This window comes from Bos grunniens, chromosome 8, assembly GCF_055505025.1.
Source record: "Bos grunniens cultivar Pamir isolate PY7600 chromosome 8, Bosgru_T2T1.0, whole genome shotgun sequence".
Taxonomy (NCBI): domain Eukaryota; kingdom Metazoa; phylum Chordata; class Mammalia; order Artiodactyla; family Bovidae; genus Bos; species Bos grunniens.
In genome coordinates this window covers 84,517,340-84,541,366 of record NC_141172.1, presented here as the reverse complement: position 1 = coordinate 84,541,366, position 24,027 = coordinate 84,517,340, and the positions used below count along the sequence as shown (strand labels likewise).

Here is a 24,027-nt window from a genome sequence, read left to right as displayed (position 1 = left end):
CTTACTGAGTTTTAACCACAATTTGATGCAAGAAACAGCAAATCTGAACAAAGTTTCCCTACTTTTCTCTGAAAAAAATTATTGTGGAAAGATTGTGCTCAATATAAAATGTTCCTTGCCTAAGTATCCATATTTTGCATCCCTTTTATTTTTATTTTTTAAAAACTGTGGTAAAATACACATAATATCTGAGCAGCTAACACTTCAAAATACACATAACAAAAAATCTAGCATTTTAATCACTTTTAGATTGACAGTGCAACGGCATTAGGTATAATCACTGTATTCCAACAGACATCCCCCACCATCCATCACTACAACTCTTTTCATCCCGCAAACACTAATTCCCCTCTTCATCCCCTAGCCCTAAGGCTAGATGTTTCTTTAAATATGACGATTCGGGGAAAGACTGTGTCGTGGACAGGGCGTTTTTCTCAAGTTCCTTCCTGGTTTTCCTGGCAGCAAAGACTCTCGGCACCCAGTTTAGCTGCAACAGAAAGTCTTTGGGGTTAGTGGTGGTTTAGTCGCTAAGCTGTGTCCGACTCTTTGCGACCCCATGCACTGTAGCCCGCCAGGCTCCTCTGTCCATGGGATTTCCCAGGCAAGAATATTGGATGGAGTGGGTGTCCATTTCCTTCCTCACAGGATCTCCCGACCCAGGAGATCAAACCTGGGTCTCCTGCATGGCAGTCAGATTCTTTACCAACTTAGCTACGAGAGAATCCCAATACCTACCATTTCCTCCATCTGACTTTCTATTTACATTTTAACAAAGTTAACCTTTATCTCTTTTTCAATTCAAGTCCTCAGAAGGAACTTCTGTATATAGAAAGAGCATGATGTGCGTTCCTAAAGATATGCATATATACAGACAAACAGCTTAAAGACCACAAAAATGGACGATACCACCGGCACTGCAGTAAACAAAAGCTGACCCTTCGATCTCCTGTGTCCACACTATCCTTATCTGTGCATGACAGTGTTTTCAATCCCTTTATGTTTCTCAGTTTTCTCCAGACACTTTTTCCCATGTCTTCCTCCTGGGCCAGGCTTTACGTTTTCTACCACTGGAGTCTGAGGGTATCTGAGTTCTCCGCTAGTCACCTCTCCTCACACTGCCCTTCAGAAGCACGGAAGCTGGACTAGAAGAGGTCTCCAAGTCACTTGGTGGACAGAACCAACGTGGTCTGCCTCCGACTGGCACAGCTGGGCAGCTGAACCCTGGCTATGTTCCTGGCTATGTTGCAACAACCTGCACTTGTTTGGGGGGCTCAAACCCTCTATCTAATTTATTCCCTCTATCTAATTTATTAAGTTCCTCCAGAAAGTAACTCAGTTTGTCTTCTCAGAAGCTCTCTTGGATAAGGACGTCATCGGTCTGGTCTCAGCTGTCCCCCAGGAAGGCTGCTTTCTGTTTCGTTCTGGATACATACTTGACCCTCACACTGAACCTCTGCTCAGATGCTAGTCCCTCCTTGGTGTCACTACAAGGATTCTAGAGATTTGGCTGTCATTCTTCCCCTTTCTGATTGCTCTATTCATTCATTCATTTATTTATGGCTATGCTGGGTCTTCCCTGCTGCGCACTGGCTCTCTCTAGTTGTGGCTCGCCAGCTTCTCACTGTGTCAGCTTCTCTCCTTGCGGAGTACTGGCTCCAGGGCGCGTAGGCTTCACAAGTTGTGGCACACAGTATCTGCTGTGAATGGGATTAGTTGCCCCAAGGCACGTGGGATCTTCCCAGACCAGGGATGGAATCTGTGTCCCTTGCACTGGCAGGGAATTCTTAACCACTGGATCACCAGTGAAGTCCTGACTGCTCTTGCAATGTCACATTTGGAACATATGTAACATATAGGTACTGACATCACTAGTGAAAGCATAGAGAAGATCACCACCTCCTGCCCCAAAGGCAGAAGTTGAACCTCATCACGAAAGAACATCAGCAAATCTTGACTGAGAAAAAGTCTACCCAGAGATTGACAAATTGCACCCAGGGGCTGGCTGGCTGTTTTTAAACACAATTTCCTAGAGCAGCCACACCCATTAGCTCACATGTTGTCTAAAAGACATAATCTCCAGATCCCTGATCTATAAAACACACCAGTGTTTACTCTTCAGAAACATCTCTGCATCAACCCAAAGAAACCTGAGAAATCTGGAGGAGACAAGGCACCTGAATGCAAGAACAAGGCAAGATTTTGTTGCTAATAAAGGATGTTACTGAGATAAAAAGAAAAATCTGAGTATCTGTAGATGAGATGTATCAGTATTTTTCTGATTTTGAGGATGTCTTTAAAAAAAAAAGAAAAGAAAGAAACAAAGAGCTTAGGGATAAGGGTGGTGTCATACTCACAGCTTCCATTCAAGGGATTCAGGACAAACAGCCAGGAGAAGAGAAAGCCACTGCAGTAAAAATTTAATATGTTGGGAAACTGGGTGAAAAATAGCCACCAAATCTTTGTACTAATTTTGCAATTTCAAGTTTAAAATTATGTTAAAGAAAAAAAAAGATTAAGGAAGGGAAGAGCCTTTGGGATGACAGCCTGGCCTTGTGGCTGCTGACATTTGCCCAGCTCAGCCATCAAGGCCAAGGGTCACGCTGTGTGGCCTCCAACAGGGCCTTACCATCTCGGGGACACAGAAGCTGCCCTTTGGTGCCTCTCCCCCAACCTCAGCAGACTGCTGTCACACAGCTGCAATTTCTCCAGAGAAAGACCACTGGGCCCATTGGCCCTAGACTATAGCCTGTCCTTGGCAAGCCCTTGGAGAGACACACCAACCCTCTTACTCATCTGCACCTGCCCCTGCCCCCACCCCCATGCCCTTCATCGCACATTCTTAGCAGGCCATACCCATCAATCAAACAGGCCGTACAGGGTATACTCCTTTACCTACTTGTCCCTGTGGCCCAAAACACTCACGAAGGTAGAACAAATTCTCTTCACAGAGATGGACCAACCCATTTACTGATGTCCTGACCCCAAATCCTGAGACTTGTGCCACAAGCCACTCTCTCTCATCTCTTCCCAACCAGGCCCTCCTCCTCAGGATCTGAAACTCTGTGAGTCTTACCAAGTGGGAAACTCCACGGCTTCAAGCCCACGCTGCACACAACAGTCTCTGCACAACCAAGCATGTCTTCTGGCTTCTACCCAAGTAGCAAGTATGAGGGAACCTGTGCTGTACTCATGGTACTCATGTACTCTTGACACCACAGAGATGAGCATGGGAGGAGGCTCAATCAAACTCAAGATTACTAGTTGCATTTGTTAACCTTTTCAAGTTCTAAAATGAGTATGATTTTTATAAACAACCACAAAACAAACAAATAAATGGGAGCCAGGACAATCCTGAAATCATGACTTTCCAAAGGCCATCTGAACAGTGCCTAAAAGAGGCACAGCTATTTCTGGAGTAATGGCCAAGGAAGTCATGAGGACTGAGCCAAAGACTGGGGTCTGATCACTGTCCAGTCTGCACTTGCTAGGTATCCCAGTACCCCATGAGGTCCAGTGAATGAACAGACAAGACGTGAAGGCACCACAATCCCAAGCATCATGAAACACTATGAGCACCGTGCAAGCATCAACAGAGGCTGTCCCCCAGTAACATATGGGTGCTTCTGGCCAAGGGGCAACCGAACAAGCCTCAAGTGCCACACACATCGTTCTTACTCAGGGCCCAATGGGACCTTCAAGTCAGGCATACAGTAGACAGTTAGCTGTCTACCCAACACATGAAATGCCACACATGATTTTAAACTTGGAAGAGAGAAACACAAAGTAACCAAATTCACTACTGCTATTTAATCTTCCAGTAACCCAAAGTCTTAATGTTTTGGCTAATATAAAATGAATTCCATAGAGGAAATCAGAAGATTCTAAAACCAAAATGAAAAAATTAGTCTCTCCCACTAGGCTAATCCTCAATGGAGATAAAGATAAGAAACTGATATACCACGCTATACTGTTGTTGTTGTTCAGTTGTTAAGCCATGTCTGACTTTTTTGCAACCCCACAGACCATATCCTGCCAAGGCGCCTCTGTCCAGGGAACTTTCCAGGCAAAAATACTGGTCTGGATTGAGATTTCCTACTCCAAGGGGTCCTCCTGACCCACGGACTGAACCTGCATTGTGGCTCCTGCACTGGCAGGGATTCTTTACCCCTGGCACCACCTGGGAAGCTCAACAGCATTGCTTTTGCACTGGCCGGGAGCTGAACCCGGGCCTCCCGTGCAGCAGAATTCTACCACTGAACTACTCCAAACACCAACAGTCTCCACACAGGCGTTTGTGGCCCACTGACTGATAAGAGTCTGGAAAAACACAGTGCACATATCTGGGTTTTTAACCTTCTCTTCAAGGCAGGAGTCAGCCCCTTAGAGACAGCAGGTTCCAGGGCAGGGCAGACACAGGACAAACCTGGGCATCCTGTGGTGCTAGAAAGCAAGGACATGCTGGAGGGTCAGGGGGGACAAAGGACATAGAAGCCACTTAACAAGCTCCCAAGGCCTGAGCTGGAACAAACTGAACAACCAAATAACAAGGCTGTATCAGGTTATAACCCTAGAAAGAGAGATAACCACAAGTCCATACTGATCTACATATGATTAAATAAATGAAGGAGGAAGAAGAGACACATTTTACCAAAGAAAAATTACTAATATATAAACATATAATACAGTCCCCCAATAGTCATCAAAAGCTTTAACATTTAAAGGATAAACTATGTTTAAAATCATTATGATATCTACATAAAATATAGGTTCATCAAATGTTACCTATTCTATAAACACACTATATAGCATCAACTCAAACTCATGTTGTATTTACATGACCTATATTTCTATAATATAGAAAATATTAGATGGGAACAAATTCAACTGACAACCTGATTCATCTGGAATAACCCCAGGTGAATCTGGGGTACTGAACTGTAACTTCATACAGTGCACTTCTTTGAGAGGCATTTGTACAAGCCCCTGCTGGAGAACGTGCAGTGGCTGAAGAGGCGGCCAGTGGCACCTACCGTAGGACGCAGCACAGCACCGTGAGATGAGTGGGCACACTGGCTGGGTTGAGCATGGCTGGTGTGTCTGACCTCATGCAGGCCAGGAAGGCCCTCATTCTGCGGTTCTTGTCCTCCACCGCCTTCCCCAGCCACAGCCTCTTCAGATTGGGGCAGGTCCATTCCCTGAAGGCAAGAGCTTCCACCAATTCCGGGGTTTGCGGCGATTTCCCTTTGTAAGCTGCCCACTCTTTAATGATCACTGGTGAAACTACAGAAAGGAAAATGAGAGAACCATTTATGCCCTATCTTAGCTACTTTAAGCCTAATTACAGTATGTTACACTTCTTGTGTAACAATGCATTCTCTCATTAGTAAGCCATCAGTCATCAATCCTCAACTCTAAAATATTTTGTTTTCTACTCTATGCACTTCAGAGACTCATTCAGAATTTCAGTCAGACCATCAATAAATTTCTTCTCAAAGATTCCCCATAAAACTAGTATGTATAAATCAAGGATGTTAGACAAAATTTGCTTTAATATTATAAATTCATTAATAGTTTTAGTAATAACAATGGGTACAACTTACACATATTTTGCGATCATCACAGAAATCAAGGAAAATCCAATTTAGATAGCTGATCTTTTTCTCCATGTTTTTACTAATTAGATCTGAGAAATAACTTGCACTTGGCAGCCACTTTACTTAAGCATCTCCTACTATATAACAAGTATAACTGTTAAACTCCATAAATAACCTTTTATCCACAGTAGTTTTACCACTATTAGCAGGAATTAACTCTGGAAACAGAAACATGCATATTTCCCCACAAAATTCCCAAATAATTTAAGGGAAAAACGGTGATGGGGAAAGGAGAGCAATAGAGATAAAGCACACTGCACAGAAGTATGTTAAAACTTCTCCCCAAAGTGGATTGATAGAAACAGTCAGATGGTAAAACGTGGGCGTGCATTTTGTAACAAATAGCTTACTCTGGTCAATAAACATGAGAGCTGAAGCAGGGCCACATGGAGACCCCATCCTCCCCTCACATGGCTGACAGCAGGTACAGAAGCCAGGATGGTGCTGATTCTAATGCAATCTTGGATACGTCAATTCTATCCAAATAACCATACCCCCTTCCTGGGCTCATTTTCCTTAAAGTAACACCTGAGGCAAACTGAAGACTATGAAGAAGCCAAATCCCGACAAAATTAAATGATTAACTGGCTCATCTCCAGCTCCACACCAAGTCTAGACAATCATCTCTTTCAAGGTCATGAAGAATTTTAGGAGTTAGATACGTGGATAGGCACGATTGTTAGCAACAGGAAAAGCAAGCTTTGCACAATCAACCCCAGTCAAGTCAGATGGTAGTGTGCTGCAGAGGAGCGCCATGACCAGCCATTCTGCAGGGACCCCAACTCCCAGAAGCAGGCTGCTTGAGCAGGGGTGCAAAATCAAGACAGTTTCTGAAAATTCTTTTACAAAAATGTAACTGTTTTGTCATTGAGGGAATCCCTTTAATTCACATTTGAATATCTTAGTGTTTAAATGTTTAAAAAAAATTCTAAACTTAAAAGGTTTAAAGTCCATCAAGTCAAAACAGAAAGACACATGTATATATAAATACACGCATCTTTAAATGTATCTATTTTAGGTACCAGCCACACACTCATATGGTCCCTGCTGTCCAGCAGACCCTGTCCTTGGACTCACAATCTAAGCCGCCCACCCCATTCCTGCTGAACTCCAGTGCACATAGCTCCACAGATTGCCACCTGTGTGCAGAGGGCAGGCGCCACCACCACAGTGGCCTCCTAGGGGCAGCACACCCCACCTCCCTTTGTTCCAACTACATTCACAGAGGCTGGCACACTGTCAGCCCCAAGAAAACAAGTGAAAGGAGGTAACAAGATAAGCCATTAACCAGTACACTGTGTTTCCATTAAGTCAGTCCACAAAGTTTATTTTCATGCCCCCCCCCCACAGTAAAAATGAATAAATCTATTTCTCCCATGTAGCATCTTCATTTTGGTGACAAAGATTTATTTAATGGGACTAATTATATTTTATCTTTGGTTTTTAATCTGGGTTAATAACCTAGTTATCTAAGGTCTCTCATGTTCTTTCCCCAAAATAGACACACACACACATGTGTGTGTGCAAACAAAGCTTAAGCTTACTGTATCTTAAAAAACTCAGTTTATAATGCCAGGGTCTCCTTTGAGTTTTCTCAACAGAAGCATTCTTATTAAAACTATCTTCATCTAGTTATATCTTTCCCCTTTGTCATCTCTGCTCTTGCTTCTCTTTAATAATTTTTAGCAATTGTTTTATTATATTGTTTTCATTCTAGAAATAAATTTTTGGTTGAGGATTTTCATTCTCAAGGTCAAAAGGCTTAGACCTGTATATGCTTTATGCTTCAAACCCTACACTAAAGTTAAGTGGAGGTCAGAGATGCCAACAGTCCCTTCACAAGTTCTCCTGAGTGTTCCCTGAAGCTGCCTTAGACAGCTGTTTACACTAGTTGGGGCTCCGGGTGTGCCTGAATTTACCTGGCCTGATGCTGTGTGCTCAGATCCTATTCAGCCTGCAAAGGCTGCAGATGAGCACACACCTGTGCCTGAGAACTGCCACCTCACGCTCACCTGACCATCCCTCCCACGTCCTGGTAAAAGGACTTCCCCAGTACAGGCAGGCGACACTGGAGCTGCAAAGAAGTATTAGATATAATAGCTTCCTCTTATATTCTAAGCATTTTTGTTGCTATCTGCACTATTCATGACTAGAATGTTCAAGTCTAATTTGGGAAATACATGTTCTCAGAGAAAATAAATGTGCAGTAACAAAAAAGCTTTGTTCCGAAAGCAAAGATGCCCTGATTTGCTTTATTTTTCACATGTATCTGTTTTTAAACTGAATACTTGGAGATCTTTTGTGTACACCACCACTTAAGCGCTGTGGAATCTTTGGCCAATCGCCCAACAGATATTTATTGAGCACCTACTATGTAGTGGGTGGGGCAGGAAAGGCATCCAGGGCTCAGACGTCAACCACCATGTGTCTGTGTGAAAATAAGGGTCTTCCTAAATTCTGAGGCCTGGGTCCCTCACTTACCTTGCCCCAGCCCAGCCCTAGAACCAGGCATTGAAACAAGGGGGGCCAACAACTCACTCTGTAGCACAGTCCAGTTGAAATGCAAAGACACCCTGCACCTCTGTTATGTGCTTACAACTATGTGAGGTCAACTTATATTTATAGGCTTGTAACATTAGATTAATTAAAGGTCAGTGTTTTATAAATTAATGAATTCCAAGGGACATCCCATTTTCAGGTAGACACACAACAGCAGCCTCTGTGTTATAAGTTCATCCAACGGGGTGGCTGATGCACACAGGGTACCTTCTCTCCCTCTGGCTCTGCGATTCTTCCCAAGTTGCTGCTGCCCACTGTTTTACTCCCTGAGCTCTCCTGAAGCTCACAGGAATAAGCTGATGCAAAGCAGCCAGCTAATAGCAAGTAATCTGGGCTCTTATCATTTTTGCAAAAAAAAAAAAACAAAACTAGTTATACAGGGATTATCCAAGTGGTATGGAACAGCTGGATTATGGAAACACGCTGCGTGCAGACAAGAGTACTGGGGTATAAAACCTTCTCTGTGAAGGCACCATTTTAGAAAGACATGTTCGTGCCTCCTTGTTAAAACAAGAATAAGAGAATCCCAGAGGTCAGCTAATCTAGCTACTGTCCATGAATAAATCTTCTGTGTATCACCATCAATAAAAATTTATCCTGTCTTTTCTACTGACAGGAAAAACTCATGATTTCAAGTGGACTACTTTGAAAAATCTGAACATCAGGTTGTCTTCCCTACCTGAAACTAAACTGAATTTTCACACTGGCAAAAAGCAACTCCAGGGTACCAGTTTGCTGTTATTACCAACGGCTAAATTTATAACACAGTTTCTTTGCTGGAAGCACCTCTTCAAAATACAATTTCGAGACATAAAACACTGCTGAAGACTTAAGCTGTTAGTAAAAACCCAATGTTTTCCATCAGTCGTTAATTTTCTTCTATTTTCACATTTATACATATGACAACCAGCCATCTCAGGAATCTGTTATAATACTGATTTGGGGATCCATCCCAGGCCAGGAATAATGAACATGTTTCATTTTGTAAGCCTATTTCAACTGACTGGTAGTAGCTGCCCACAGTGCCATACAATGAATTATGTCTCTAAGCTCACTCCAGAGCACCATGAGCAGTGAGAGTTATGGCACGCACACAGTGTGGTTAGAAGGTAAGGAAAAAGGTGGATACAAACAACTCCCAAGGCTATGGCCAACTGGACCTTTGGTCTGTGTCTGTGCAGTGTGTATTTGGGGAGGAGCCACTGTTTTACTCCCTGAGCTCTCCTGGAGTTACAGAAAACATACACACACAATAAATAAAAACAAAACTTCAACTCCTTCACATCAGAGTTTTATCAGAAATGGGGAAATGGGCGCAATGACAGCTGGTCTATCCTCCTTATGGGAAAACTGCCGGTTAACTTCCAAGCAGCTCTGTGTGCAGGCTGGGGGTCCAACTAGCCCCTCATTTCCTCATGCTGACACATGTGTGAGTATCCTCCATGATTCTGAAAAGTAAAAGACTATGAATTTTCTCCCTAAACTTTTTATATCTGAGGCTGGGAGTATCTTACTGTCCACAAACATATACATGCTCAGTAGGCCACAGGGCATGTGGAACACAGTGTCACATGGTGTTACAGACGCTTGCTAAACCACTTACGTCATTCCTACTGTTCTAGAAACTCCGAAGTTCAAGGACATAAACATTAATCCAAAAGAGTACCATCAAACAACTCCTGCCACACAACACTGCTTTTCCCACAGATGTCTCTTGAGCTCAGCCACTCAAAGTTCTGTGAGGGAAAAGCAGTTTGCTAATGCTACGCCTGAAAAGCTTTGAGGAATAAAAAAATTCAGATTAATATACAAACAGTCTTCACAGAATCGTAAGAAAAATGTTTACGACAACCAATTTTCACACATATGAAAACAGCACACTAATTAATATTTGTCATGTTAAAGTATTGTTTTATAATATGATTCACAATAAACAAATTTATTTTCAATCAGCAATCCCAATGACTTGGCACTAACAAAATTTCTAAAGCAAACTGGATCAGTGGTGGTGGGGGAATCAATGTGTTCCTTTTGGCTTTTCTTGACAGTTTAGAAAGAAGAGAGTAAATATAGGGAAATACAAATGCAGTATTTTGTGATTAGTAGCTCAGTCATGTTTGTTTCTTTGCAATCCATTGGACTGTACCCGCCAGGCTCCCCTGTCCATGGGATGTTTCAGGCAAGAATACTGGAGTGGTTGCCATTTCCTTCTCCAAGGGATCTTCCTGATCCAGGGATCAAATCAGCATCCCCTGTCTCTTGCAGGGAGATTCTTTACCTGCTGAGCGATCAGGGAAGCCCTAAATGTAGTATAAGTATAGTAAATATAAGCATAGTATATAAACTTGTTATTTGGGGGTGGGGAGGACAACACCATATTGCTTGTGGGATCTTAATTCCCGGACTAGGGGTCAAACCCTTGCCCCCTGCAGTGGAGACCTAACCACTGGACTGCCAAGGAATTCCCAAGCCTGCTTTTTTCTCTTCAACTATAGCTGAGGTGACTGATCATCCTGTAGTCTTTATAGAACCAGATCCCTTTCTTCTGGTCCTTCCCCTTCATCACTGGGGAGTACCTGGGTGGCTGAGGAACATCCCCCGGGAGAAGAAAAGTCACTACGGTACTAAAGGTCAGAGCTGCTTCCAGGGCAGAAGTGCCTGTGAGGAGCAGCCACGCCACCTGGATCTCACGCACACAGGCCTGGAGGCCAGGGCCAGCTCAGACCAGGTGCCTGGCTCCAGGCCCAGCCCCTATTCCAGCAGCTGCAGAGATGGCTAGCTCCCTGGGCCCATCTCTCCCCAGAGAAACTGCCACCATCACCATTTAGCCCATATGGGTGAGACTGTTTGTGCTGGGTCAACAGTCTGCTGCTTGAGCCACTGGTAGGACCGTGAATTCCACAATAGTGACTTCAGTAGCATTCTCCCACAATAAAACAAGTATTCTTATTACTCTCCTAAAAGCAAAATAACAGAACCTTGGAATGGACAGGGAAGAACAGAAAAATAAACTGCCAGCATATAATTCAATATGATTTTCAAAGGCTGAAATTTTTTTTCCCCTTAAGTTTGTATTTCTTCTAAATTACTTTTGGAACTGTCAAATGACAATAAGTTGAATGTTTCATATCATCTAAACTTAATTTTTTAATAATTTATTCTTCAACAGGAGGAAAATTGCTTTACAATGTTGTGTTGGTTTCTGCCATACAACAACGCAATTCAGTCATAATTGTGCATATATCGCCTCCCACCTGAGCCCTCCTCACCCCCCTCACCCCACCCCGCTGGGTCATTGCAGAGAGCCAGGCTGGGCTCCCTTCGTTACACAGCACCTTCTCACCACCTATCTATTTTACACATGATAGAGCATATATGTCGATGCTACTTTCTCCATTTGTCCCACTCTCTCCTTTTCCCACTGTGTCCACAAGTCCATTTTCTCTAAATGGCTGTGATTTTTTTTAAGGATTCGATTGTAGATATCCTACTTTAGCCATATTTCTAAAAATGAAACTTTGGTAAGTCATATGAATATTCATTGTAGATTATGAACATTTTATCATATGCCTGAATCAAGAGAAATAATTCCAAATGGATACATGTCCTACATCTAATGAGAGCTAAGTATTTTTGAACAACCCTATAGGCTTCAATATGCCCTTTGACTAGTTCTGACAACAAAGCCCTCTTGGGAAAATTCTTGACTGTCACAGTGACCACACCAAGAACATGCATCTGTATGCACAGCATTTTGAAGCCATGTTAGATCAAAACCCTCACATTCAGAAGTAGCTCCATCACCCACCTGAGTAGGAGGGTTTACCTGGAACCCACACAGCTCCGATCTGGCTACCAAAGTGGAAGGCAAAGGCAGCAGGCACGTGGAGAACAAATCTGTCCCGAGGACCTCATCGTGCACTTTCATGTGCCAAGTGCCACTGACTTCAAAATTCATCTACATACGGTCTATGAATAAATGTAGGTCAAATCTTATCAACCAAGAACTCCTGAGAAACTGCTCCAGGTTAGCCTCTTTGGCATTATCAGACATTGTTCTTTTCCCATCTCATCCAAATCATAAAGAAGCTACAATATTCTCTCCATAAAATAGTCACTTAGTAGATGTTTCAGGTATGGAAACCTAAACCAGTGGCACTGTAAGAGTCAGTGTTTTCCACCGGCCAAAAGTAACAGAGCAACGACAAACAACTGTGTGCCATCCTTGAAAAGAAGTCAGCAGAGTGGGGAGGGGAGCAGAGGCAGGAGGAAAGGAAAAAGACATGCCTGCCAAATTCTCTTTGAAGTTGCGGTTTTCTCCCACTCACCCACCCTTCCCCCATCCACCTCACAGCGGAACACTTTCCTCCTTTCTTTTCTATTCCCTGTGCCTCCCAGCCTCCAAATGAGGTCAAGACACGTCCATCCAGAGTCTCGAAGAGCTCATTTGAGTCCCCTCAGGCTTTACCACCCTTCTCCTTCCCTTGGGCATGCCATTCCCCATGCCCTCCAGCCCTAGCCAGAACTGGCCTGCCATAGGCAGGCTGACGTAGTCATTTCTCTGTGAGGGCTGCATTGGGCCCTATGGTGTGGTTTGTACATTCAGCTCTTTACCACAATTTGCCTCCCTCTTGCTTATGCTTAGAGGATGCTAGTCTATTTAGTCAATACTCTCCCCTGGCTTCTGTTTCCCCTATTGTCTAAAAGGCCAGCCTCTCCCAGGCCAGTAAGACACCTGTATCAACTGGGTACAATTAACTGATGAGGGAGTGGAGCATGCGGGGTGCTGTCAGCTGTGTGTTTCACAGTGTTTTAAAGGCACAGACTGGCAGCAGGGCAAAGGAGACCAAGACTCTTACTTCCCAAGAGCACCTAGCACCTGCAGCTCACCTGCGACACAGAGAACTCCCTGAAACAGGCGAGGGATGCACAGTGCCCACTGCTGACGACATGAACACAGCACACCAGCCATATGCAGGCTGCTCTATGAAGCTATGGATACTGCCAAGGGGAGCCCAACCTAGGACATACCTGAGGGTATTCAGGTTTTGAGCACTGAAAACTCTTGAGGATTTTCTGCATAAAGATAACTGTGTTTCTGGAACACACAAGCAAATGAAGAACAGCCTTTCACCATGAAAGCCAATATGGTGTTACGGGGCTAAGGACACAGCAGCAAGTAGGGCCGCATGGGACCCTGTAGCACTCAGCATTCCAGGACCAACAGAGACCCCAGAGGCTACAGGGACTAAGGTGCTCAGGGCTGGTGGTGAACTGGAGGTCACAGCTGTGGGGCCAGGGTGGCCTGGGTGGGCCAGCACAGAAAGCTCACCAATCCTGTGCAAAGTTAAAAAGGTCTTCTTTTCTGAGCAAATAAATCACACAGTGGGAGAAAAGGATGAGGATTTGTACTCCTGGAATGTACTGGGCCTTTGAAGAGTGTCCACTGACACACTCGGTGTTTCACATGGTGCCTCTGGCCTGATCAAGGTGGTAGAAACATCAGCTAGAGGAGGCCCTGTGGAGCCGGCATCACCTTCTCCAGCTACAGTCACACAAACAGCTCAGCAGCCACACTAGGTATGACTATCTTCAAGTAAGGGAAGTGACAGATGGCTTCATTCTAAAGGCTTACAGAATCACAGTTTTGTCACAGTAATAGAAACAGAAAACAAGAATCTATAGAACTGTTTAGATAAAATTGCTAGACCCTCTCTAGTTTTGAGTTCCAAAGGTAAGATCTACGCCCATACTTGTCCTTGAGCTCAGCTTCACCCGTCACCAGGGCTGCAGTGACCTGCCATACAAGCAGGTGATCTGTCACCAAATATCCTCAGTTTAGAGGAAGACTTAGTAATCTACAATTTCCACACTTCATAATGCTCTTATTTTAGACTGCACATTTGGGGAAACATTTTTGTATTTCCTACTAAATATACAGTGACTTTTATCTTCCCTACATTAGTAGATAAAATCACCTAGAACAGAAAGGCATGATTTTCTCCTCCAGAATCACATTGGCCCACTGAAGATGGAAATACTTTGACCTCAACTTTTGCCCAAATTTCAAACAACAGTTTCTGTCTTCCCACTTCCCCCTCCACCCCTAGAATCGATCAGCTGGAGGCCTCTAAGGGAAATCATTACAAGTCCCCTCTTGGCCTCAGGGATGTGTGCAGCAACTGCACAGAAGCAGCCCAGTGGACAGCTGGTGGGACCTCCCCAGGAACACTGATCTCTGCAAAGAGGGAACCACATCTCGTGGACACCACAGCAGAAACTGCTGTCAATCTGCCCAGGACATGTTAACCACGAGGATGGCGACCGTCAGGACTGTTTCCAGATCAATGTTCAGTTTGAAGCGCAAACCTGTTGTTTTATCATTTTAGTGAATAAACACCACTGCTGGGATGTTACTGAGGAAAACAACCTGTGGCTTGTCCTCCTTTCGTAAGAGCCCCGATGGAGCCCATCTCCTTTATGTGGGGACTCTCAAGGTGAACTCAGTCACGATTCTTCTAAGGCTTTAAAAATGCACAAGAGATTACGAGGTACCGAGGAAAACAAACAATGGATTTTACAGTACATACATTCTGGTGGAAGTCTGTTCTTTCTAAAAGCAAGTCTCTCAGTTTTCTTTCTGCTTTCTGCCAAGCTAAACAGGACTCCGTAAACATACTGACGAACTGGCCTATAGAGCAGGGCGGCGGGAGGCAGGTCTTTGCTGGCTTCATCTTCAATAGAAACAGCAATTTTGATTTCACCCTTTGCATGGAAGAAAGCAGAATAATATTGCACATTTTTCATGTTGAATTTACAATAAACTCACAGAAATATACTGTATTATCTCCAGTTAATGAAATTGCAATTCTATTCCAAATCAATTGCTTAACAAGTTGCCTATATCAAGATGTTTAGGGAGAGTTCATTTAGCAGGTTTAGTCAAAATATATGCTCAAAGAGTCAAAATAAAACCTACATTGTTTTATTTTTAACCTGGAACAACAACAACAAGAACAAAAACCATGTAAATGCTTCCAAAGTCTTCCAAAAAATCTAGGTCAGTAACACCAGACAACAAATAGCATAGAAAATGCTGAGAACTGGCAAATTTTATGAGTCAAGATGGTCATATGTAATATAATTCGTAATTTTCAATGACCTATATGAAATCCAAGAAAAGAGCACCCTAAAAATAAAATGGTCACAAATTTTCTTTACCAAGCTCTTTCATAAAAAATTATCATATACAAAAAAACCTACCTAAGAGAACTCTTTTAAGTGGTATTCGTTTTTAAAGTGTTCAGCATGTATCAAGCCTCTGCCCCAGTGCATCAAGTAACTCAACAGACGAGTCCCACTGAATGAGACAGCCACCAGGGGCTGGAAATGAAGGAAGCCCTGTTCTGTTCCTCCCCACCCCCACTCCTCTCCGCCAACACAGCAGGGGCTTCCTTGTGGCTCCAGGAGACAAATGACTCTGTGACCGCCTGCACCTGAGATCAGTCCAAACATTCTGTGGTCCATGTTATCAAGGCACATCTCAAGAGACTTCACAAGGAATTTAATTATGCATATTCTTAATATAAGAATATATTTATGACCCCAATGTTTAGTAAATTTATTGATATGTACTCTTTTAATCATGTCATAACATTTATTCTTTCTTTCACATGAATTTAATTTAGAACTGATCTTTTCCCTTATCAGAATCTTCATACGTATTAATCTAATAGGTACACATGTGGTTAACACTCATCTAGTGAGTATTTACTCTCCCAAATTATGAGGCTTTGACGATTCTCTACATTCTCACTTGAAGCTTGAATTCACAGCAAATGTCTCAGCCTGGAAAATTTAACACCAGAGCCACTCAGCTCGCAGGAAACAGCACACATTTCAGTCTAAACTTTTCCCAAATATACTGAAAAATTTTAGGTGACACCTTAAAATCTGAAGATAGTCAAGTTCACTTTTCTCAACCACAGTCATTTCCTCAGTCTTTGCCCTTGAAATCAGGGAGTACTAAAGAGGAGGACAGGCAGTTTTGCATCACTCAGACTGATTTAACCAAAAGTCCCTAAGTCAGACCCACAAGCATGGCAGGGCACAAACAGCAGGGAGTCCAGGGACCTCATATCCCAAACAACCCCAGAGTGAAAGGGCACAACCTTCCCAAAGCTTGAGTCCCTTTAAACTTAGCAAAATCCTTTTCCCGCAAGAGTAACCCTCACTTACCCTTATAATCTATGTTGGACCTGAAAGATAAAATTTTTACTTTATAACCATAATCTGAGAAGTGATACCACACATGCATACCCATATCAAATAACAGATGAGACTTGGAGGCAATTACAATTCAAAAATACATTAAAGGGCCCAAATGATAGCACTCATCTTACTGTCCTTTATTTTATAAAATATAAAATTAAGCAGTCAAATTAGTCAATTAACGGTTAAAAGTGCAGCTCGAGAGTGCTGTGGAATGGAAGTCACTTGTAATTACTGACTCCATTCTATAAACCATACATGGACTGTAGAAAATAAGAAAAAAGCTTGATTATATATGGTGGTACATATACAGATGAAAACATGATAAAATACACATAGTAACGAACCAATGTTACACCAGAAATCTGGTCACCAAGTTAAATTGTGCATCTATGATTATAAATATGACAAGTCACTGAGGAAATTTAAATAAACACAGATCTATTCAAAACACCAAGATTCAGAAACAATTAATGCCACACTGTATATCTATTTAAGCATACATTTAGGAAGATACTAATAAAGTGACGAAGCCCCATATTCCATTGTTTGCTGTAAGTACTCAATGAGGTAGGGGAATAAGTCAAAGTATGAAGTGCTATCAGCCACTCAGAAGTTGGGAGCTTCTAGGACAGATGATAAACCAGATATAGTATGTGACATCACAATTAAACTTGACACTATAGCAAAAACATGTAGGAAGTTTTGAAATCAGAAATACAAATAAAATTACAAACCAGAGAATAACATGAAGTGCCATTAATTAGAAGCTTCATAAATAATTTTGTGTGAAACTGACGAGAAAAATAAGACTTTCCCCAAGTTCTAATTTTATTGTGATTATAAATATCCATCTTTTTTCTCCAAGTTTAGAAAGGGGAAAATGAACTTCACTTCAAATACCTTGTAAGATAAAAAGCAGTTCCAAAAGGAACAAGGATACACCCCACAAGAGTGACCACTGTGAGAAGAAGGCCACACGACAGCCCCAGGGCATACCTTCGTCAGCACGTGGAAGATGTAGGGGTACATCAGCCCCTTCTTGTGCCGGTGCTCGGCCACTCTCAGCACCTCGGGCGCGACAGGAGGCAGGGGTGGGGTGGTGATGTCCATGTGGTTCCTGGTGGGCATGGACAGGAGGCACGGAATTGGCTGAACAGTGCCAATCTGGTTCCCCTTTCCTTCAGCAAGCTGGCTGCCAGAAGAGGCAGTGGACGAACCTTCTGCCTGCAGAGCAACGGGCAAGCGGAGAAAATGGGTTTGTGTCACATTCCCATTCCTTTAACCTGTCTGTTCAACTGTAACACAGAGAGATGTGATTAACAACTTCAAGGAGGACAAGAGCTGTGACCCACTCCTCCTTGAACAGAGGAAGTGTGAATGGACGCCCACTGTGCCTGTGTCAGGGATGGGAACCCAGAGAACTGCCACAGCTTCCGCTGGGTGACCCCACTCATGGCTCCTCCCTTGGGATCCCCATGAGATGAACAGCCTTCTGTAGTTGCTAACCCAAGTTCCATCTGGCTCCTTCATGTGACCAACTCTTGTGATTCTGCTTTCCTGGGAGACCCTTCCTCAACTCAATGGGTAGCATCCTCTCTACAGATGAAAAAACTAAATCTCCAAGAGGGGATATCTCTTGTCTGTGGTAATAAGACCAGTAACTAGTGAACTGGGACTAAAACTAGATCTCAGTCAGGTCTGCTCCTCACCACCACCACAGTTCTTATTTAAAGAAGAAATATAAACCAATCCTCAAGTATTCTCTTAGGGTACTTAAAGTCCCAAATTAAGTATACACAGGGAACTGCCTGCCAAAAATTAAAACCAAAGAACAAGCTAAAACCATTAAAACTGATGAGTCAGATCTACATAAACTGACACAGAAATATGTGCATGGTAAATTATTAGGCGAAAAACATCCACTCTGTACAACCAATCACCAAAATACAGAATATATGTACATGAATGGACGCCAAATGACTAGCTCAGTGCTGAAGGGAGATTCTCAGTTTCTCTTTACAAATTTTAGCAAAGTCCTAATTGTTAACCAAAAGTGAAAGTGAAGTCACTCAGTCGTGTCCACCTCTTTGCGACCCCATGGACTGTAGCCTACCAGGCTTCTCCGTCCATGGGATTTTCCAGGCAAGAGTACTGGAGTGGGTTGCCATTTCTTCTCCAGGGGATCTTCCTGACCCAGGGATCAAACCCAGGTCTCCCGCATTGGAGGCACATGCTTTACCCTCTGAGCCACCATTGTTTACCAAGAGCAAGTATTATTTTTGCAGCAAACTTTTTTCCTCACAACAAATCCTAGAAATAATAATTGCTCACTGCTTCTGCGGCACCTTAAAAAATATACAAAGAAAGGCAATGCCAAAGAATGTTCTAACTACTGTACAACTGCACTCATTTCACATGTTAACAAGACTATGCTCAAAAATCTTAAAGCTAGGCTTCAGCAGTACGTGAACTGAGAACTTCCAGATGTACAAGTTGGATTTAGAAAAGGCAGAGAAACCAGAGATCAAATTGCCAACATCTGCTGGATCACAGAAAAAGCAAGGAATTTCAAAAAAACATCTACTTCTGCTTCACTGACTATGCTAAAGCTTTGACTGTGTGGATCTCAACAAACGGTTGGAAATTCTTAAAGAGATAGGAATCCCATACCACTTTACCTGTCTCTGAGAAGCCTATATGAGGGACAAGAAGTAACAGAACTGGACATGGAACAACAGATTGGTTCAAAATTGGGAAAGGAGTACATTAAGGCTGTGTATTATGCCCTGCATATTTAACTTCTATGCACAGTATCTCATGGGAAATGCCGGGCTGGATGACTCACAAGCTAGAATCAAGGCTGCCAGGAGAAATAAAACAACCTCAGATATGCAGATGATACCACTTTAATGGCAGAAAGTGAAGAGGAACTCAAGAACCTCTTGATGAAGGTGAAAGAGGTGAGTGAAAAAGCTGGCTTAAAATTTAGCATTCAAAAAACTAAGACCATGTCATCTGGTCCCACCACTTCATAGCAAATAGATGGGGAAAAAAATGGAAACAGTGGCAGATTTTATTTTCTTGGGCTCTCCAAACCACTGCAGCCATGAAATTAAAAGACACTTGCTCCCTGGAAAGAAAATTATGACAAACTTAGACAGCGTATTAAAAAGCAAAGACATTACTATACCAACAAAGGTCCATCTAGTCAAAGCCATGGTTTTTCCAGTAGTCATGTATGGATGTGAGAGTTGGACCATAAAGAAGGCTGAGTGCTGAAGAATTGACTCTTTTTAACTGTGTTGTTGGAGAAGACTCTTGAGAGTCACTTGGACCTCAAGTAGATCCAACCAGTCCATCTTAGAGGAAGTCAATCCTGAATATTCATTGGAAGGACTGATGCTGGAGCTGAAGCTCCAATACTTTGACCACCTGATGTGAACAGCTGACTCACTGGAAAAGACTTGATGCTGGGAAAGACTGAGGGCAGGAGGAGAAGGGGATGACAGCAGATGAGATGGTTGGATGGCATCACTAAACTCAATGGACATGAGTTTGAGCAAACTCCAGAAGATAGTAAAGGATAGGGAAGCCTGGCGTGCTGCAGTTCATGTGGTTACAAGAAGTCAGACACAACTTAAGAGAATGAACAACAATAACAACAAAAAATATTGATTTTTCTGTTCTGAAACAAAATGTATTCTTTTAGTGGTATGCATTGAGTGCTTAATTTCATCCTTTAAAATACAAAGTGCCAAAATTAGCCTTAAGAAGAATAATCCATGGATAACTCAACGAAAGTTTTCTACGCTTTCTGTTCCATAGCATGTAGACATAAACAACTGAAAACGCTTTGGAGTATGAATCCAGAAAACATCTCTGTTATTTATTTTCAGGATAATCATTCAACAGTGAGAATATTTCAGAGTTTTAAACATATTTCTAACATTCCATTATCCTGTATAAAAACAAGCCCTCTTCCAGCCAGAGACCAGCTCATCCTAGGTGACCAAAGGTGGAGACAGATGTGGCTTTGTAAGTTTAAAATATTCATCTAGAGATGAACATTAACAAGTAGAAATAGAAAAAAGGGGGGGTGGAATAAAATTTAGTTTATTTTTATTTTTTCATTTTTAATGTGTACATCAACAAAACTTTTCTCACCTAATCACCACAAAACCCTACAAGAAATGAGGGCTCTGAAAGGCTATGTAGTGAGCAGAGAGAAGAGGATCTCTATTAGGTCACCACCCTGCTCTGGGAGAGAGAGCAAACGGGGGGTAGCCCAGCCCTTCCCCGCTCACCCTTGCCAATGTATTACTCATAAATAACATGAGTAAAAAAAGAGAGAAAGAATTTCACTTTAAATCAATCCCTGGCACTACATGCTGAGACAATGAGAATTTGAAAGAATAAAAGGCACAGACTTACTACCTTTGTTTGGTCTCCTGGGTCTCCCCGTGCTTGAGGTTCTGAATGGCTTCCTGTCTTCTCCCAGCCAATCTTGTTCCCACTGATATGGCTGAACATAAAATGAACAAAAATACCAATTAGTGTTGACCACTTCCCACATGTACTCATGATGATAAGAAGGGCCTGCCCTGAGCCTACAAACCAAGGATACCTTATGCTTTACTGATCCCACTTTGTGAAACAACCTATGTCCAGAGAAAATCCTATCACAAGAACACTTTCCACCTACTTCAACAGTAACTACCCACTGGCGAAGAGAAATCAAGCACCTAACCTATGCCTCATGGCTCGGCTTAAAGATGGTCTAGGATGTGCTAGTGCTGCGGGTATACAGGAAACAAATGCAAGGCTTGCCTTTGGGAGCTCAGTCATCTTGGAGAAATAAGACATCACATTCAATTGACAATGATCAGGCAGTAGAAGATTAAATGTTATCCGGGTCAAGTGTTACTCATAATTTATAAATAAATATAAAGTATTATATGCCAATGACAATTCATGGGGGGCATTCCTATTCATGGTAGGGAGCATGGGAGCTAAGGCTAGCGATAACTCACTCAGAGGTGTGTGCCTTGCAGGCCTAAGGAGAGGCAATGGATTTGTGAGTGCAGAGAACAAGAAGTTACCTGAATCTTACTTGAGGAATGATGTTCTTTGGTAAAGTAAAAGTGGGAGAAAAAGATGCAGAAGATTACAATGTATCTTAAAATACCAGAATGAAGTATTTTTCAATCAGTATTCTTAAAAACTGTGGGTTGTGACCAATTAGAAGCCTGAGAAAACAATGTAGGGGATTTAACAAGCATTATTTTTTTTTTAAAAGAAAACGGGGACTTTCCTGGTGGACCAGCAACTAAGACTCCTCACTTTCACTGGAGGGGGCATGGGTTTGATCCCTGGTCAGGGAACTAAGGTTCCACCTGCTGGAGGGGACAGAGAAACAGAATAGACTGGATGCAGCAAATGTGATATGAATCAAGTTATTTCAAAAACTCTTTTTCCATTTGTATATTTGGGGCCACAATGTAAAAGCAAATTTACTTTGGTACCCGGGCAAACTTTGTGAAAAGAGTATCCTGGAGGGAGTGGGGAATCTAGAGGGGCTCGAGTAGGGACGAGCTGCTGACAATCATGGGGATCACCTGAGCCACTACACACATCCGCCTTCGCCTGCCCCTCTCCCTGCAGTGCTCCAAGCCAAAATTATCTTCTAAAACCAGTGCTGGCCACAAGACATGCCAACACAGAGAGCTTTTATTTGGCTTGCCTTATCTGACTCATGTGACAGAAATTTTAAAACCTGGTAATTCCATCTTCCAATCAACTTCATTTTAGTTTTTTAAAAAAAAAAAAGCCATTGCAAAAAGAGGAGAGTGAGACTGACCCATCTTAAACCAAGAATCATGTCCAATGTTGTGATATTTTGGAGTCTCATTCCTTGATGTGAGTCACCCCAATACCTCCACATCAAACAAGGTTATCCAGCATCCAGGCTCCTAGTCTTCAGTGAAGACTCAGAGAAACCATTGCTCTGCCCAAGTTCGCTACTCATGTGTACAATCTCAGGCTACAACTTTGCAAAACCAGAGGAAACTCTAGTGATGAGAAGGCATAAAAACAAATACAAGTATTCTAAGAGCATAGTGATCCATCCTATTTGAAATCCAAGAGAAGAGCAGCTACTACATGAGTGAGCAGATAAGAAGCTGGACAAACTGATTAGTCAATCCATTATTCATTGAGTATCTACTGGTCAGGACATGTTATGTGATAACTGTGCCAAGACCTGTGAAATAGGGAATTAGAAGGTATATAATCTTGTCATATACATGTCCAAAGTGAGTATTTCAAGCAAAGGGGAGGAAAGGTAAGTAGCTCTGAAGTGATTTATTTAGAAGGTGGTATAAATAAAGTTGTTTAAAAAGTCAATAACATTTATTGTGTGAAATTTTAGAATATATTACTTGACACATGTTTTATACAGAAATATAACATTTATTACCTACAATTTTATATATTTAAGGATATCCCATCTACAAAATGCACACATGAACAGCTTAATGAATGTCTACAAACACACCACATAAGCAACACAGGACTGACATTCCAGAATCCCCTTCTTGACCTGCTCCTCAGACTTCCTCAAGGGTAACAGTTATTCTGACTTCTAACAGCAAAGACTGCTTTTACACACCATATACACAGAATCATGCATTTGTACACTTTTTATGTCCAGGAGTTTTGGCTCAACAGTATGATTGCAGTGCTGGTTCTGTCTCAGGGCCACGTGCACTCAGTGCTGTGGAGGCACACCACAGCTGGGCCTACAGTCCAATCCTACAGGAGATCCCCTCCCCAGAAGCATTTAGTGTTTTCTGTTGTTCTTCGGTTGGCCTTTTGGGAGGAAATGCAGTGAATCTCAGCACAGTCTACCCTGCACTTCTCTGATAATAATGAAGATGAGCACCTTCCCATGTGTGTGTGCCTGTTCAAGCATTCAGTAAGCGGACAATGTGCAGAATGCTCTCAAGGACTTACAGGAAGCCATCATCTGTTTTGGATACAGGTTCTCGGTCAGGTGCATGGACTGCAATTATCTTCCATGTCCTGCTGGACTAACACCCCTCCCTCTCTATGACAAATTTAAGCTTTTATAAGTGATGCCCTGATGCGAAGAGGTAACTAATTGGAAAAGTCCCTGATGCTGGGAAAGACTGAGGGCAGAAGGAGAAGAGGGCACCAGAGGATGAGATGGCTGGATGGCATCATTGATGCAATGGACATGAACTGGGGCAATCTCCAGAAGATGGTGGGGGACAAGGAGGCCTAGTGTGCTACAGGGGTCGCCAAGAGTTGGACACGACTGGGTGACTGAACAACTGCCACATGTGATGCCTTGTTTTGTACAAGTTGGCTGCGACTGGGTGCAGCCTTTTCTAACCACCCTGTGCTCGCTATTCTCGTTTCTGTGTTTCATGGTATGTATCACATTCAGCACTAATGTCTGTCTATATCACTCAGTCATGAACTCTACAAAGATAATAAAACCATACAGTCACGACAGAAC

The 24,027-nt window shown here is 42.7% G+C and overlaps 1 protein-coding gene across 3 annotated transcripts in view; it reads right to left on the bottom strand.

The window, feature by feature from the left end:
- FAM120A (family with sequence similarity 120 member A) overlaps positions 1-24,027 on the bottom strand; it is a 115,832-nt gene that overhangs the window by 21,026 nt on the left and 70,779 nt on the right. For 2 of the 3 annotated variants that reach the window (XR_015131937.1, XM_086315631.1), the window contains exons 8-11: positions 20,922-21,009; positions 17,484-17,711; positions 14,804-14,978; positions 5,031-5,280 (exon numbers count right to left, since the gene is read on the bottom strand). Coding sequence is in view for 1 of the 3 variants with exons in the window: in XM_086315631.1 (XP_086171757.1) it covers positions 5,031-5,280; positions 14,804-14,978; positions 17,484-17,711; positions 20,922-21,009 (741 nt within the window). In the remaining 2 variants the exon portion in view is untranslated. The remainder of the gene's footprint in view (positions 1-5,030; positions 5,281-14,803; positions 14,979-17,483; positions 17,712-20,921; positions 21,010-24,027) is intronic. The other variant, XR_015131938.1, reaches the window with a different exon arrangement.